Raw genomic sequence first — 13,617 nt, forward strand, 5'->3', positions numbered from 1 at the left:
TATTTTGATAAATATACTTTTTTGAATGAAAACTCTTTGTTGTCTATTATTATTTATTAATCAAAAAATTGTTTTTGTGGAGTTGACACATTTTCGATCTTATTACTTGATGATCAACCCTATACCTTTGGTTCCTATCTTCATATAGATAACAGGTCAAGGTTTTTTTTTTTTCTTATAGAAATCAGATCACGTTGTTTTATAACGTTAGATCGTTTCTAATTTATTTTAAGTTCATAAGTTATATCACAAATTATCCATTTGTTTTATTTTCATTCAGAATTTTCTACCATACTTTGAGAAAGTACCTATTAAGAACTTCTGGAAACTTAAAATCGTGACTCATTATTTCAACATATAACGAGATTAAGGTAAGTTAAACTCTAAAAAATTAAAAAAATTAAAAATTTCAAATTGCGTAACCAATTCTCTTGCGGTTCTTTTCATCTTTCAATTATTATTTTAATTGCTTTACAACTAATAAGTACAATTGCATCTAATCAAACTTTGAAATTTTTGTCAATAAAGCAAGCAATTAGACGACAATGAAGTTTTCCAATTATGTTTTGTTTGATATTTGGAATTGGGTTGAATATAGAATATAGAATATAGAATAAATGTTTGATATTAGTACATTTAAAATCATATATTAAAATAGATTTATTTTATATTTATGGCTAAATATGTATGGAATACAAATATTTAATATATAATAATCGAGCAAGTCAAGTTTAAGCTCAACATGAAATTTGATGCTTAATTTGAGTTCAACCATGTTTCACTTGAAAAGCACAAGTTTAATTAAATTACTTAAGCTTGTTTAATCATTTATTTAGTAAAATACAATCTTAACTCTAAACTTAATTATTCGTGTTTGAATTCAAGTTCAAATCAAAATTGATTAATACTAATTAAAACAGAAAAAACTCGATCAAACTCACAAAGTTCAAGTTCTAAACAAAATTTGCTTTAATAGACGATAAATAGTTAAATAACATAAATTAAAGCTTTGATAAGATTTGTTTATCTAATAAAAGATAAACCCGAGCTTATTTTTAACTCTAAGTTCAAATAAAGTTTAACAATAATTGAGATGAATAGATTCTCTCTATTTTTTTCTGAACTTATAAATATAAATATTTTACTTACGTCACGAATATGTAAAATCTATTTTCTACTTTTCCAAATAAGAACAAAATTTGTTTGAATGGAGGTGAAGTTGACATGAAAATATAAATGAAAGCATCCGTTATGGTTGTTTTTCTGAAGAGTCATTTTATTGTGGATTGAAGCAATTTTCTTTTTATAGGATGGTAGCTGTCGATATAATCTCAGCTTCAAATGAAAAGACGAACCATTTTATTTTCCAGCAGTCCCAACTCTACGTTAATAATCACACGTGCTAGAAAGTAAGAACAGTTGGCTATTTTCCTAGAGCATGAAAAGCAGGCAAATAATTTGGGAGACCTTGGATTTGACATTTCCAATTTGCCATTGCCTACCCACTTTTTCCCATCACAAAAGCTTAATTAGCAGTGCTATGTATGTATGTATGTATATATCATTGTAATAGCTGCTCTGGTGAGGCAAATGAACAATGCTCGACTCTTTATGGACATGCAATATGTGCATGCATGGTCCTTAATTTATGGTTACTTTATCATAATTAAATATATGAACGAGAGTTTAGTGCAGTCCTTGGAATTTTATCTTTTAAAGATAACGTTAATAGATCATGAATTTTAATGAGATTAATCTCTATGAATTATACAACGAATATAAAAATTACCGTTGTTCTATGATTTCAGTCTATATGTACAAGCATTCACATTGTGGAATAGTATCAACAGACAGATGAAATGTCCACATTAAGTCATGAAGATGCATGAGAGGGGCTGCTGCAACTTGTTGAATGTATCATGCACAACTGTCCACTATTAGTTCTTATCTCCACCAAGCTGCCTCATTAGGTTTAATTTATGAGAATAATGTCCCCGAATATAACTTGCAATTTTATTTTGGAAAAAAAATTCATCCAACTGGTTTTTTTTTATCTTTTATATTCGATTATGTTTCGAGGCTTGAGTTATTCCTCTTAACAATATCGTTTTCAAAATTTAAAAACTTTAATAAAAAGTTTCATGAAAAAAGTTTATCCACAACCGGTAGTAGTCACTAATCTTCTCGCGACGGGTGCTCTTCAAAAAGGTAAACAAGTGACCATAAAATAGACTCCATTTTCATAAGTGAGATCAAACTCTCACTTTTGTGATTAATGGATGTGGTGAGCAACCACCACACTATATCTCATAGTTTGTGAAAAGGAGTTTAGCTTATATTAGGATCATCCTAAAAAATCATTTTTTAGGCATCCAATACAAACATGCCACATCATATTTTTTAGAATGCATAGAAAAATCAAATTAAATTGTATTACTATTTTTAACTCTAAAATTAATAAATTTGATTTTTTTATAAAATTCTGAAATCCTAAAATCTCAGACCTTAGATCTTAATCTAACTTTTTCCTTAAAATTCTAATTTCTAACCCACCATCAGGGGGGAAGTAAGAAATTTTGTTTTGAGGGGGCAAAATTAAGTTGCATATTTTTATGAGAGTTAAAATGTAATTTTACAATTTTAATAGCTTATACATTTATAACTTTTAAAGGATTAAATCAAAATTTTATCATTTTTTGGGGGTAAAGTCCAATTTCATCTTTTACTAAATTAAAAATTGTAAACCTTAAGGGGCCAAAAATGAAATTTTATATTTTAAGGGGGTCAAGGCCTTTGCTAGCCCACATGGTTTCGTTCAGGGGTGAAGCCAGAACAATTTTTTAGAGGCGGATGAAATTTTAATTTTTTATAGTTTGTATCCTTATAATTTTCAAATGATTAAATCGAATTTTTATAATTTTAAGAGGTCAAAGTGTAATTTTTTTTTACTAATTTAAAATTTTAAGAACTTAAATAACAATTTTATATTTTAAGGGGGCTAGCGCCCTACCAGCCCCCCTAGATTAGCTTTTAGTTTTGCCCTTGCCCATTGCATTATAAATCATAAATCTAGTTGAAAAAAAAAACCATCAACCTTGTGTTAGTATTATATTTTTTAATTTATTTATATTAATTTTATTTAAACAATCAACACTAAATAGAATTAAAAAATTATTAAAAAGAATTAATCTAGAAAGTGTATGATATTGTAATTAAAAATTCTTAAAAAAAATGAATGACACATTTTATTAGATACCTAAAAAAACTTCACTTGTGTCCATTAGTATTTGCCTAAATTGGGAGTTTTTTTTTTTTAATTTATCAAAATTCCCTTTACTCTTTCAATGTAAAATTTAGAGTACAAGGACTATTAATATATTTAAACCATTACTTTTCCAAGGGGCCAAGTCTATAACTTAACATTAAATTAATAAAAGCAATGTTGCACAAATTATAATTGAAAGTGATTGTTTTAGGGACAACTTAACATTGTGTCGTAGCTATTAATAATTTGGGTAAATAATGGCAATACTTGGAATTTGTGTGGAAATATCTCTTATTTTGATCAAAGTTTATTTTGGTTTTTCTTCTCCTAATTAAATTATGTTTTTATTTTTCCACTTAAATTCAGATAAACTTAGAGTTATTGTAGTAATATATGCTACGAATTTTAATCTATAAATAAGCTTTGGTTATTCTAGGTTTCACACAACAAAAAATTATTTAGATTGAGAGAATTCTATTTTTTGTTTCGAATGATTTTTCTTATGGGATTTCGGGTTTTTTTTTAATTCTCTCAATCTTTTGTACTATCCTTTATTATAAGGAAATCTCCTTTTACCCGTGAGTTTTTATCCTCTCTTGATGAATTTTTTCATGAAAATTTTCGATGTTCGATCTTTTTGCTTCTTATTTTATTTACTTTGTTTGTTGTTTGATCAAGTTTATCTCCTATAGAATTAATGCTATCCATGCATTTATAATTTTGAGGTTAAAAGGTTTTAAATTAAAATAATTATTTTCAGTTAAGATAAATAAATATTATCAACGTATTTTTTTATATATTTCATACTTATTTTAACTAAAACATAAAAATATATATATATTTCAATTAACACAATTAACCAACTGAATTAATCAAAATAAATTACGATTCAATTAATTTTTTTTTGAAATGAAATAATTTATAGTATATATTAACTTATTTCAAACGAAATAAGAAAAAGGCAGCAAGACGCCGTCATTGGATTTAAATATTAAATTTGAAAGGTGCACCTCAAACTGAATCCATTCCACGTCACTTTTTGGTTGGCTGACTCATATTTAATCGCTCCTTATTAGGTTTGGTGTAGTGTTAACATTATCACTTCTTCTCTTTCGGTTTTCCATCCGTGGCTTGTCATTTCTTCCTTTTTTTGGAAGACTAATTTAATCAATTCATATCTCTCTTTTTTTTCTTCATTCAGAAGTTAATTAATTAATTAAATTACGACGATGAAAATATTACGTAAAATTATATTTATAAAATATTTATGTACAGTATGAGTTCCCTTCAAAAAATTCAGTTCATTTTTTATAGATTTTATATAAAAATAAAATAAAACATCTTATTCAGTTATTTTCTTGTATATCTTAATTTGAAGGATTGTTACAAGTTTGATTTATAAATATAAATAATACACAAAATCAAACAATATAAAGCACAACGGATCAATGCTAATGAAACTTTGACATTGTTAATAAAGATTGAGATGTTGGGTCTTGAATATCGATATTTGAGTCTGACAATATACAATTGCATGTGCGAGTGAATCTCTAGTCTCATTATGCAGAATTGTACATGTATAGGTTTTATTTCGGATTATTTTTTGTTCTTTGTCCGTCTGTGCATAGTAATAGCTTGATTTTACTTTATGAATGTTCAAATGTGTACTTGTATTTACATTATAATTGCACTTGTAAAAATTATTTCCTTAAAAAAATGTGTAACAAATTAATAACTATCAAAATAGATCTAGATAAAATCCATATATAACGAGATTCAAGTTAAAATAAATCTACTATAAAATTCCAGCTTTAACCATTAAAATTATAAAAGCTCAACCATATTAATACAATTGAAGCTCCATTAAAATTAAGAGAATGGTAGGCGCTTCTTGGATGGTACCGGAACAAGGGTGCATAAAACGCAACACTGATGGTGTAATTTTAGTTCCTAATGGCTCTACTTCGATTGGAGGGGTGTTCCGAGATCATTGTGCTAGATGGATTAGTGGATTCACTATGCAGACTAGGGAGGAATCGGTGTTTAAGATTGAGACTAGAGCTATTTTTGAAAGTCTAAAGATAACTTGGGATTTTGATTTTAGACAAATAGAGGTGGAGTGTGGTAATGCTTTGATAGTTGAAGCTATTTTAACAGGTGGTGCTGCAAATAGTAAGGTGTCGGAGTTGCATCTGATTCATCGATTCTTGAGTTGTGATTGGAGATATTCCGAGGGATCACAATAAAGTTGTTAATAATATGACTAAATTTCTAAGTTTATATTGCAATGAGGTGCAAATTTTTAAAGAGATTCCGATGTCAGTAAAAGAAATTATTCAAGACAAATATTAACGGTTTGTCTAATATCACTTAATAATATTATTATATTTGTTTTAAAAAAACATTTGACGTGTTAATCGCCTTGTTTGCATAAATTGGAGATGCAGTTTCTTTCATTTATTTTCCTAAATGCCCCCAAATAAGTACAAGACAAGACAACGTGTATTTTTGATTGATTCCAATCGCTTGTCATATTATCAAATTAATCTTTAAATCAAGTATCTCGATTTATCAAATGATGGTCAGAATTTGAGTATTAAGATACTCAATTCTCAATAATTGAAGAAATTCATTAATCTTCAAAATTTTAATGTTATTCTTATTTTTAATAATTAATATTAAAAATAAAATTGAACACAAAATTGAATGAATATCAAGCCAACATGAAAATTCAGTTATTTTAATAGCGAATTAAATTTAATTTTATCTCAAATTTAAATTTAAAAAATTAAATTGGTTAAGTTTTGAGTCAAAATTTAAACCTTTTATTGTGCTTAGCATAACTCCTGGCCCATCAAATAGTCCATTTTACCATTTTAAAATTAATAATAATCACTTATGTTAATACTTCTATATTTTTTATAATTAAATTTAATAAAAATTTAAAATTATTTAATTTAATTTTGATTTAATAGGATATTTTTCAATCCCTAATAAAAACTCCATTCACAATATTCCATATGTTTTTCTTAATTTAAATATATTTGTGCGCAAATATAAAGTTTTTAATTATTAATTAATTTCAATAAATTAAAGATTATATTTTACTTTTAATATAATTATAAAAAAAAACAAAACAAAGAAAAAATCAATATCAGCTTAAAACATCAACATCTCATATTACTCAAATTAAAATAGATTAAAACACATTTAAATAATTAAAACATGTTAAAATTCTAACTGAAACAAAACAAAACAAAAAAAACTTAATAATTTTGATTTATGACTAAAAGGAAATGTACAAATTAATACAATCATAATCGTAACAGAATCAACAACACCAACGTAAACACCATTTCAATTATATAATTTAAAGGGTTAGTATTTGGTGCATTAACATTATTATTTTTTAATTTCACAAGTAATTTTAAAAATTTGTCACAGTTTTTTTTTAATATTTATTTATTTTTAATATTTTATTATGCCCTTCTGTTCGTAGAGTTTAAAAACTCCATTCACTTACCATGTACCAAATATTTTCCCTAATTTAAATATATTTATGTGCAAATATTTTACTTTTAATATAATAATAAAAAAGATAAAAAAATTGGCTTAAAACATCAACATCTCGTATTACTCAATTAAAATAGATTGAAACACATCAAAACAATTAACACATGTTAACATTTTAATTGAAAAAAAAAACTTATAATTTTGATTTATGACTAGAACGAAATGTACAAATTAATGCAATCATAATCGTAACAGAATCAACAACACCAACGTGAACACCACCTCAACATTATACTCAAAAGTTGCAAAGCTTTGATGAGTCACGTATTTTGTTAATATTACCCTAAAATGAAAGTAAGACATAAAAAGGCATAGGTGATTTTGAAAGTTTTTTTTTTCTTTTTTTGAGGTAGAACTTTTTAAAACACTGGCTGGATCACAAATCAAACCTCGATTAGTTGTGCGTCAATGTGCTTAGTCTTTTCATGTTTTAAAATCATTTTGAGTCGTCAAATCATAATCAACTTTATGAATTTTCGACCTCTCTCTCTATATATAGATATTAATGGAAGGCATTATGATAAACTACAACATATTGGGATTATTCATTTTCTTTTAGTCATCATTCAACAATAATATTAGGGTTTCAAGGACGAAGATAATGGCAGCATGCATGAGAGGTTGGTTTTGTACTTTTGAGGTAAATTAAGGGCTAAGCACCAAAGTCGACCAAGTTAGACGAACTGGTAATTTATTATCCGCAAGTTATTTTCTTTTTCATGCTCTTTTTTTTTTCCCGATGTTTTTTTTTAATAAAACTTTAAACGCAACGTTTAGAATACTATATAAAATTTTATGGAACAATACCAATTAATTAATAGGATTATTAACACACACGTGTAACCTTGAAGTTATTTTGGATATAAAATATGAGATAAATGTAATTTAGGCTACTTGCTAATGTATTGCAAATTTACAATATTATATGTTAATAACACTTAACACCATATACTTATATATAACAACAAGTGGTTAGATGCAATGGTAAAGTATATTGCACTCTCAAAGGGAAGATCCAAGTTTGAATCTTGGAGATGATTGTTGGGAGGGACAATCACGAGTCTCGAATATAGATATATATATTAACAAATGTCAATAATAAGATTAAAATTATAAAATAATAAAATTTTAGAAATCATCACTATTAACAAATGTCGAGATATTCAAAATAAAACAAAAACATCATATTAATAAGATTAAAATTATAAAATAATAAATTTTTAGAAATCATGACTTACTATTATCAACAAAATATTTATATTCCATGCTTAATTTTACTAATATATCAAACAAATTTATAATATAAAATTTAATACCAAAAAATTAATTTTTTTTCAGTTTATCAAACACGCCTTCTTCTTTGAGAATATATATATACACACATGCATATATAGATATTGAAACATATAATTTTAAATAAATTAAAAGATAATTTTTTTTGTGAAAATAAAGAACATTACAAAATATTAGAAAGACATCAGAAGTGAGGTTTCATGTAATTGTACATCCTCCTCCCTACTAAAAGCCAACTTGGTAATACTATCAACTTCCATATTTTCATCTCTAGGAACATATTCAATTGACCAAGCTTCCTCATTTTACAAAAGTTGTAAGATACATTTGATTAGCGCAAAACTTTTTCCTTTTATTTTAATGTTATCGACGTTTTTATTCAAAAGGGGAGACGCATTTTAAATTGTACAAATCATGGGAGATCCATTAATATGTAAAGTTACAAGAAATAATTTTCTTCCTTGTTTTGGTACGAAATTTTCGAAATGTGTGTGTACACTTAATGTGAATGATCATGTTGTTTTTAAAGAACTAGTGCAAAAGATTCTATTTTCTACAGCAGATAAATGGGCCATTCTGTCAATGTCTCTCGCCACTATGCGACTAGCGTGACTCAAACTTAGGTCACAACTAAAATGATAAACATTCTTAACTATTAGACTATCACATGAGGTTCAATTATTACAATAACTATAATATGATAAATCTCTTTTTCATAAATCCTTTAGAACTAACAAATATATAAATTTGTAATTCCTAAAAAGATACATAAAATAATACCATAAAAAGTAAATTTTCACTTAACAATTATAGTATAATATTTGGTGGACTTTTAATGCCATGCAATATCAATGAATAACAATACTCTATCATTTCATCTAAAAAAAATTATTAATAAATATTAAAAGTTTATTTAAATATAATTATTAAACATAGAAAAATTTTAAATTTAAGTCTCAAACTTTAAAATCTAAAAATAATTATAATTAATATTTATTTTTTCTTCAATTATGAGATATTATATTATTAATCAATAATGATGCACATATAATATTATTCATACATTATTATCTACATCATCATCTGTTTAGGGTAATTATTTTTCTTGTTTCAACTCACATAATAAGAGAAAATAATAATATATATTGTAAAATTAAATGAATATTTGATAAAGGAATTTAGAGAGATGGTTGGTTACTGTTTAAAATAATTAATACAACGTCTAGACTTATTCATAGCTTCTCTCTAACTCTTATTAGAATTATTTATAACTTTTCTCAAACTCTTAAATAAGAAGATAATATACTTCAACGCACTTAAACTCACGTTCTCCTAAATTAATAATAATACGAATATTAACTAAATTTAAAATTCAATCGATAAAAAATATATATATCGAGCGCCCTAAAATGACGTGACCAAGAAAAAACCTAAATTCGTTAAATCAATCATCGGAAAAACTACACCTTTTTCGATAAAGTGTTGAGATAAAAGGTGGTTTGGAAATTAAATTGGATGTCAACAAAGATTACAATAAAATCTTCCATAATTCCACCGTTTCCATATAAAGTTTACATCATTGTAACGTTTATTATCGTTTATAACAAGCTATTTGCATTTCTTTTCTAGCTATAAAATTAAGAGATTTGTACGTGTTGTTGAATCATGTACCCTACAAATTTTTTTTTGCACAATCAAATCATAAACCCCAAAAATAATAAGAGACATTTCTATTCAATAAATAAATAAATTAATTTTTTTTACATTAGATAAAAAATAATTTAATTATTTATGTTAAAAATTTATTTATTTGTATTATTAAATATTTGTTTATTTAACGAGATAATTAGATAGTGACACGTGACTTATAATATATATGTCATGTTAACAGTAAAAATAAATAAAATATTTAACAAAATAATCAATTTATTTTTTAATCTAACGTACTCAACTTTTTAATAAAATGTACAAAATACTACTATTAGAGAGGATTCTTTTATCATCCCGACGCTTAGTTTATTGGGTAAAATTATTTATTTTCATGTTCACCAGATGAATTCGAATCACAAAAATTATCGATTAGTGTGCGTGCATAATAGTAATTTTTATGAAAACTAAGTCAAGTGAGTGGGGCCAAGCCCGTGAAATTTTCAGACAAGCAAATCTCTCTGCACTCAATGCCTTGTCTAACTAATTTAAGCACTATATTTCAGACACGAACACACCCTCCTCTACTATTAGTCTACTCAAATTCTCTGCTGGCTAGCTTAGTTCATTTTCAAAAACTTTGCTTAATTTCATAGTAAGACATAAATTTGCTTTTTAGGGTACAATTAATTTTCCATCAATGGTTCTTCCATTAAGCTTTTCCTTTTGGGTTTTCCCAGATTTTCATCAACTGATACAGCCATGGCATTTAGCAGCAAAGTCCATAACTTTCTGCTCTAATTGCTAGTTTTTTTTTTTTGAATCAATTAATTTATTTCCTTTAAATTCTAAAACCTCTGGTAGCAGATAAAATGGAAGGAGCATTATTGCCACCAGGTTTTCGGTTCCATCCCACAGATGAAGAGTTGGTAGGGTATTACCTGAAAAGAAAAAATGAAGGGCTTGAAATTGAACTTGAAGTCATCCCCGTCCTCGATTTGTACAAGTTTGATCCTTGGGAGTTGCCAGGTACTTTTTCTTTATGTTTTTTTTTTGTTCTTTTTTAAACCTTCGTAATCGAAATTTGAAGAAATATAGCATTAAAAAAGTTGGTTCTCTTGAAGATTATTAAGTTTCATGTTCATGTTTGTGTTTGTATTGGGTAGTTTTGGCTTTTTTGGTTAATATAACTTTTAGTTGCTGAAATTAAAAATTATGTTCACTTTGGTATATAATCTTGGAAATAAGTCTATTTTGGTCTCTAAACTTGGATTCCATTAAACTTTTATATTTTCCAAGTTTAGCGATCAAAATGGACTTAGTTACTAAATTCAGGTACCAAAGTGAATATAATTGTCAACTTCAGGGACTACAAGTTTTATTAACCTCTTTTTTATCAGAACAGTTCTTTATTTTCCAATGAAACAAATTTTGCAAATAAAGAAAAATAGCACTGAGTCGACCAATTGAATCCTCTGATTTGTCTTCTCGTGTTTCACTTTCATTTTCACAAGTTTGATGGAAAATCTAAAAAAAAAAAATGAATTGCTTTTGCAGAGAAGTCTTTCCTTCCGAAACGAGATATGGAGTGGTTCTTTTTTTGTCCAAGGGATCGAAAGTACCCGAATGGCTCGAGAACGAATCGAGCCACCAAAGCTGGCTATTGGAAAGCAACAGGTAAAGACAGGAAAGTGGTGTGTCAACCTGCCGTGACCGGCTATCGTAAGACCCTCGTTTTCTACCGAGGGCGTGCACCTTTAGGTGATCGAACCGATTGGGCTATGCACGAGTACCGGCTGTCCGATGAGCCTTCTCTTGGATCAAGTGCTTTCGCTTTGTGCCGTGTTGTGAAAAGGAATGATGGAAAGCCAAAGGAAATGAGTATAGGAAGCAGTTCAACAAATGTGGAGCTTACTTCCATCACAAGGAACTGTAACGAGCCTTTAAGCACCATTTCGTGCCAAACAAGTTACCCTAACAACGAGACTCGTTATTCCGTCGATACCGATCCTGCCAGCTTTTGGGCCTCACCTGATGTAGTTTTTGATTCTTCAAAGGTGTACATATAACTTGTCCTGAAGAAAAATGGAACTTGAAAGATTCAAGTTTCTTTATGTTTTGCCTAACCATTTGTACATGGACTTAATTGCAGGATTATCCGCAAATACGTGAAACAGCAGCTCAGTACTTCCCACAGTATGGGTTCCCAAGCTTAAACCAAAGTCCGTACTCGAATTTGGGGGAAAGCGAGCATTTTGATGATCTCGGTCGTATAGGATGCATGTCGCCTTATTCGGGACATGCAAATGACATTCTATGGCAATGAAGGCTATATATTATGGACAGACTGGTTCATTCAACTCACTGGTATATACCATTAATGAATAAAAATACCTAGTTTGTTTAATTTTTATTAGGAGGGATCTCTAAGACGATTCTTTTTCTTAATGGTGGTTTTCGGTTTGTGTTTGAACCAAATAAACTTGAAAATAAATATTTTATATTGATTTATCTTAGCTGCTAAAATGACAGGGTCCATAGCTCAGTGGTAGGGCATTTGACTGCAGATCAAGTTGTCACCGGTTCGAATCCGCTTGGGCCCTGCTTTCATGGATCACGAAGCCCACTGGAATAAAACTATCTACCATTATTTCTATTTTATAAGACATGTAGTATAAAATTTCCAATCAGATTGGAGCTTCTTCTAAGCCAAAGCTCAATTGAGTCACATTTATACCGATAAAATCATTTCACAACAATTTTTGTCAAATTAAAATTGCAAAATAGCCACCAAATAAAACCTAACGCAGTTGGGTAATGAGTTTTGGGTGGGGGTGATATTTTTTATTAGGATAAATATTAAAATATATTTGATAATCTATCGTTCTTGTACACACATGATATTTATTTGTATCTTTTGAATTGGACCCTACTTGTAATGTTGTTTCTGTTTTATTGAAATTAATTGAGATTACTTATGAAATAATTGTTAGGTTATTCGCCCTGCAAGGAAACAATGAATAAAAGGGTGTTATGCTTAAATTAATTAAGATTCTTTAATGAAAGTACGATATTTCCAGGTAAAAAATAATGCAAAAGAATAATTATAGAAATTCCAAGACTTTTTTTTTGAATTACATCATTTCCTCCTAGTTGTGATTAGTATAAAAATAACAGTGTCGATAAAATTAAATATTGTAGCGATATTACAGTGTGTAAGATAATAAAAAAAAAATTAATACACCGTACTAAAGATAAACGCCTATCCAAAAGAACCCTTAAAGTCCAAAACCTGTCATAATTGACTAATGAATTTTTCTTTCTACCAATAACTACAAACCTAACATGACGATAGCTAATCAAATATTAACTACTATTTTGGTATAACAAGTTCCATGAAATAATTTTTAGTTTCCCTTACTAAGTTATGCAAGACAAGTAAAATATTAAAGTGTGTCATAAGTCTTTATACTTTTTGAAAATTTAAAATTTAGTCTCTATATTGTTATTTTTAAAAATTTAATCTCTCTATTTTTAAAATTTTAAAATTTAGATCAAACTGTTAATATTATTAAATTTAAATTTATTACAACACATATTTTTAATTGTATGACTACAAAGTAAAATTTTTTTTATTTTAAAATGTGACATTAATAATTAAACTAAAATAAAAGTATATAAATTAAATTCTAAATTTATAAAGAGTGGAGTGAATTATGCATATTTTAAACCAAAGTAAAATTCATCTTTTACCGGTGACTATTGCAAAATTACTCGTATTATTATTTTTTCCGGTAATCTAGCTACTTTTCTAAATGTTTGAAAAGACACAAATGTCC

General features: G+C 27.4%; 1 protein-coding gene and 1 non-coding gene across 3 annotated transcripts; both read left to right on the forward strand.

Annotated features, from left to right (window-relative positions):
- Positions 1–7,360: 7,360 nt before the first annotated feature.
- Positions 7,361–12,731, forward strand: LOC107923746 (NAC domain-containing protein 71). 2 transcript variants are annotated; one of them, XM_016853912.2, is made up of 5 exons: positions 7,361–7,524; positions 10,646–10,807; positions 11,336–11,835; positions 11,931–12,145; positions 12,311–12,731. In XM_016853912.2, the coding sequence occupies exons 2-4, from the start codon at positions 10,651–10,653 to the stop codon at positions 12,102–12,104; spliced, it is 831 nt and encodes a 276-aa protein (XP_016709401.1). In that variant the 5' UTR covers positions 7,361–7,524; positions 10,646–10,650; the 3' UTR covers positions 12,105–12,145; positions 12,311–12,731. The 2 variants fall into 2 exon arrangements, with proteins under 2 accessions (XP_016709401.1, XP_016709402.1); XM_016853913.2 differs by having other exon boundaries at positions 7,383–7,524; positions 10,643–10,807.
- On the forward strand, positions 12,310–12,381 carry TRNAC-GCA (transfer RNA cysteine (anticodon GCA)). Its single transcript has one exon. It is a non-coding gene; the product is annotated as a tRNA-Cys (tRNA).
- Positions 12,732–13,617: the final 886 nt, after the last annotated feature.

Source organism: Gossypium hirsutum, chromosome A11 (assembly GCF_007990345.1).
Source record: "Gossypium hirsutum isolate 1008001.06 chromosome A11, Gossypium_hirsutum_v2.1, whole genome shotgun sequence".
NCBI classification, from domain to species: Eukaryota; Viridiplantae; Streptophyta; class Magnoliopsida; order Malvales; family Malvaceae; genus Gossypium; species Gossypium hirsutum.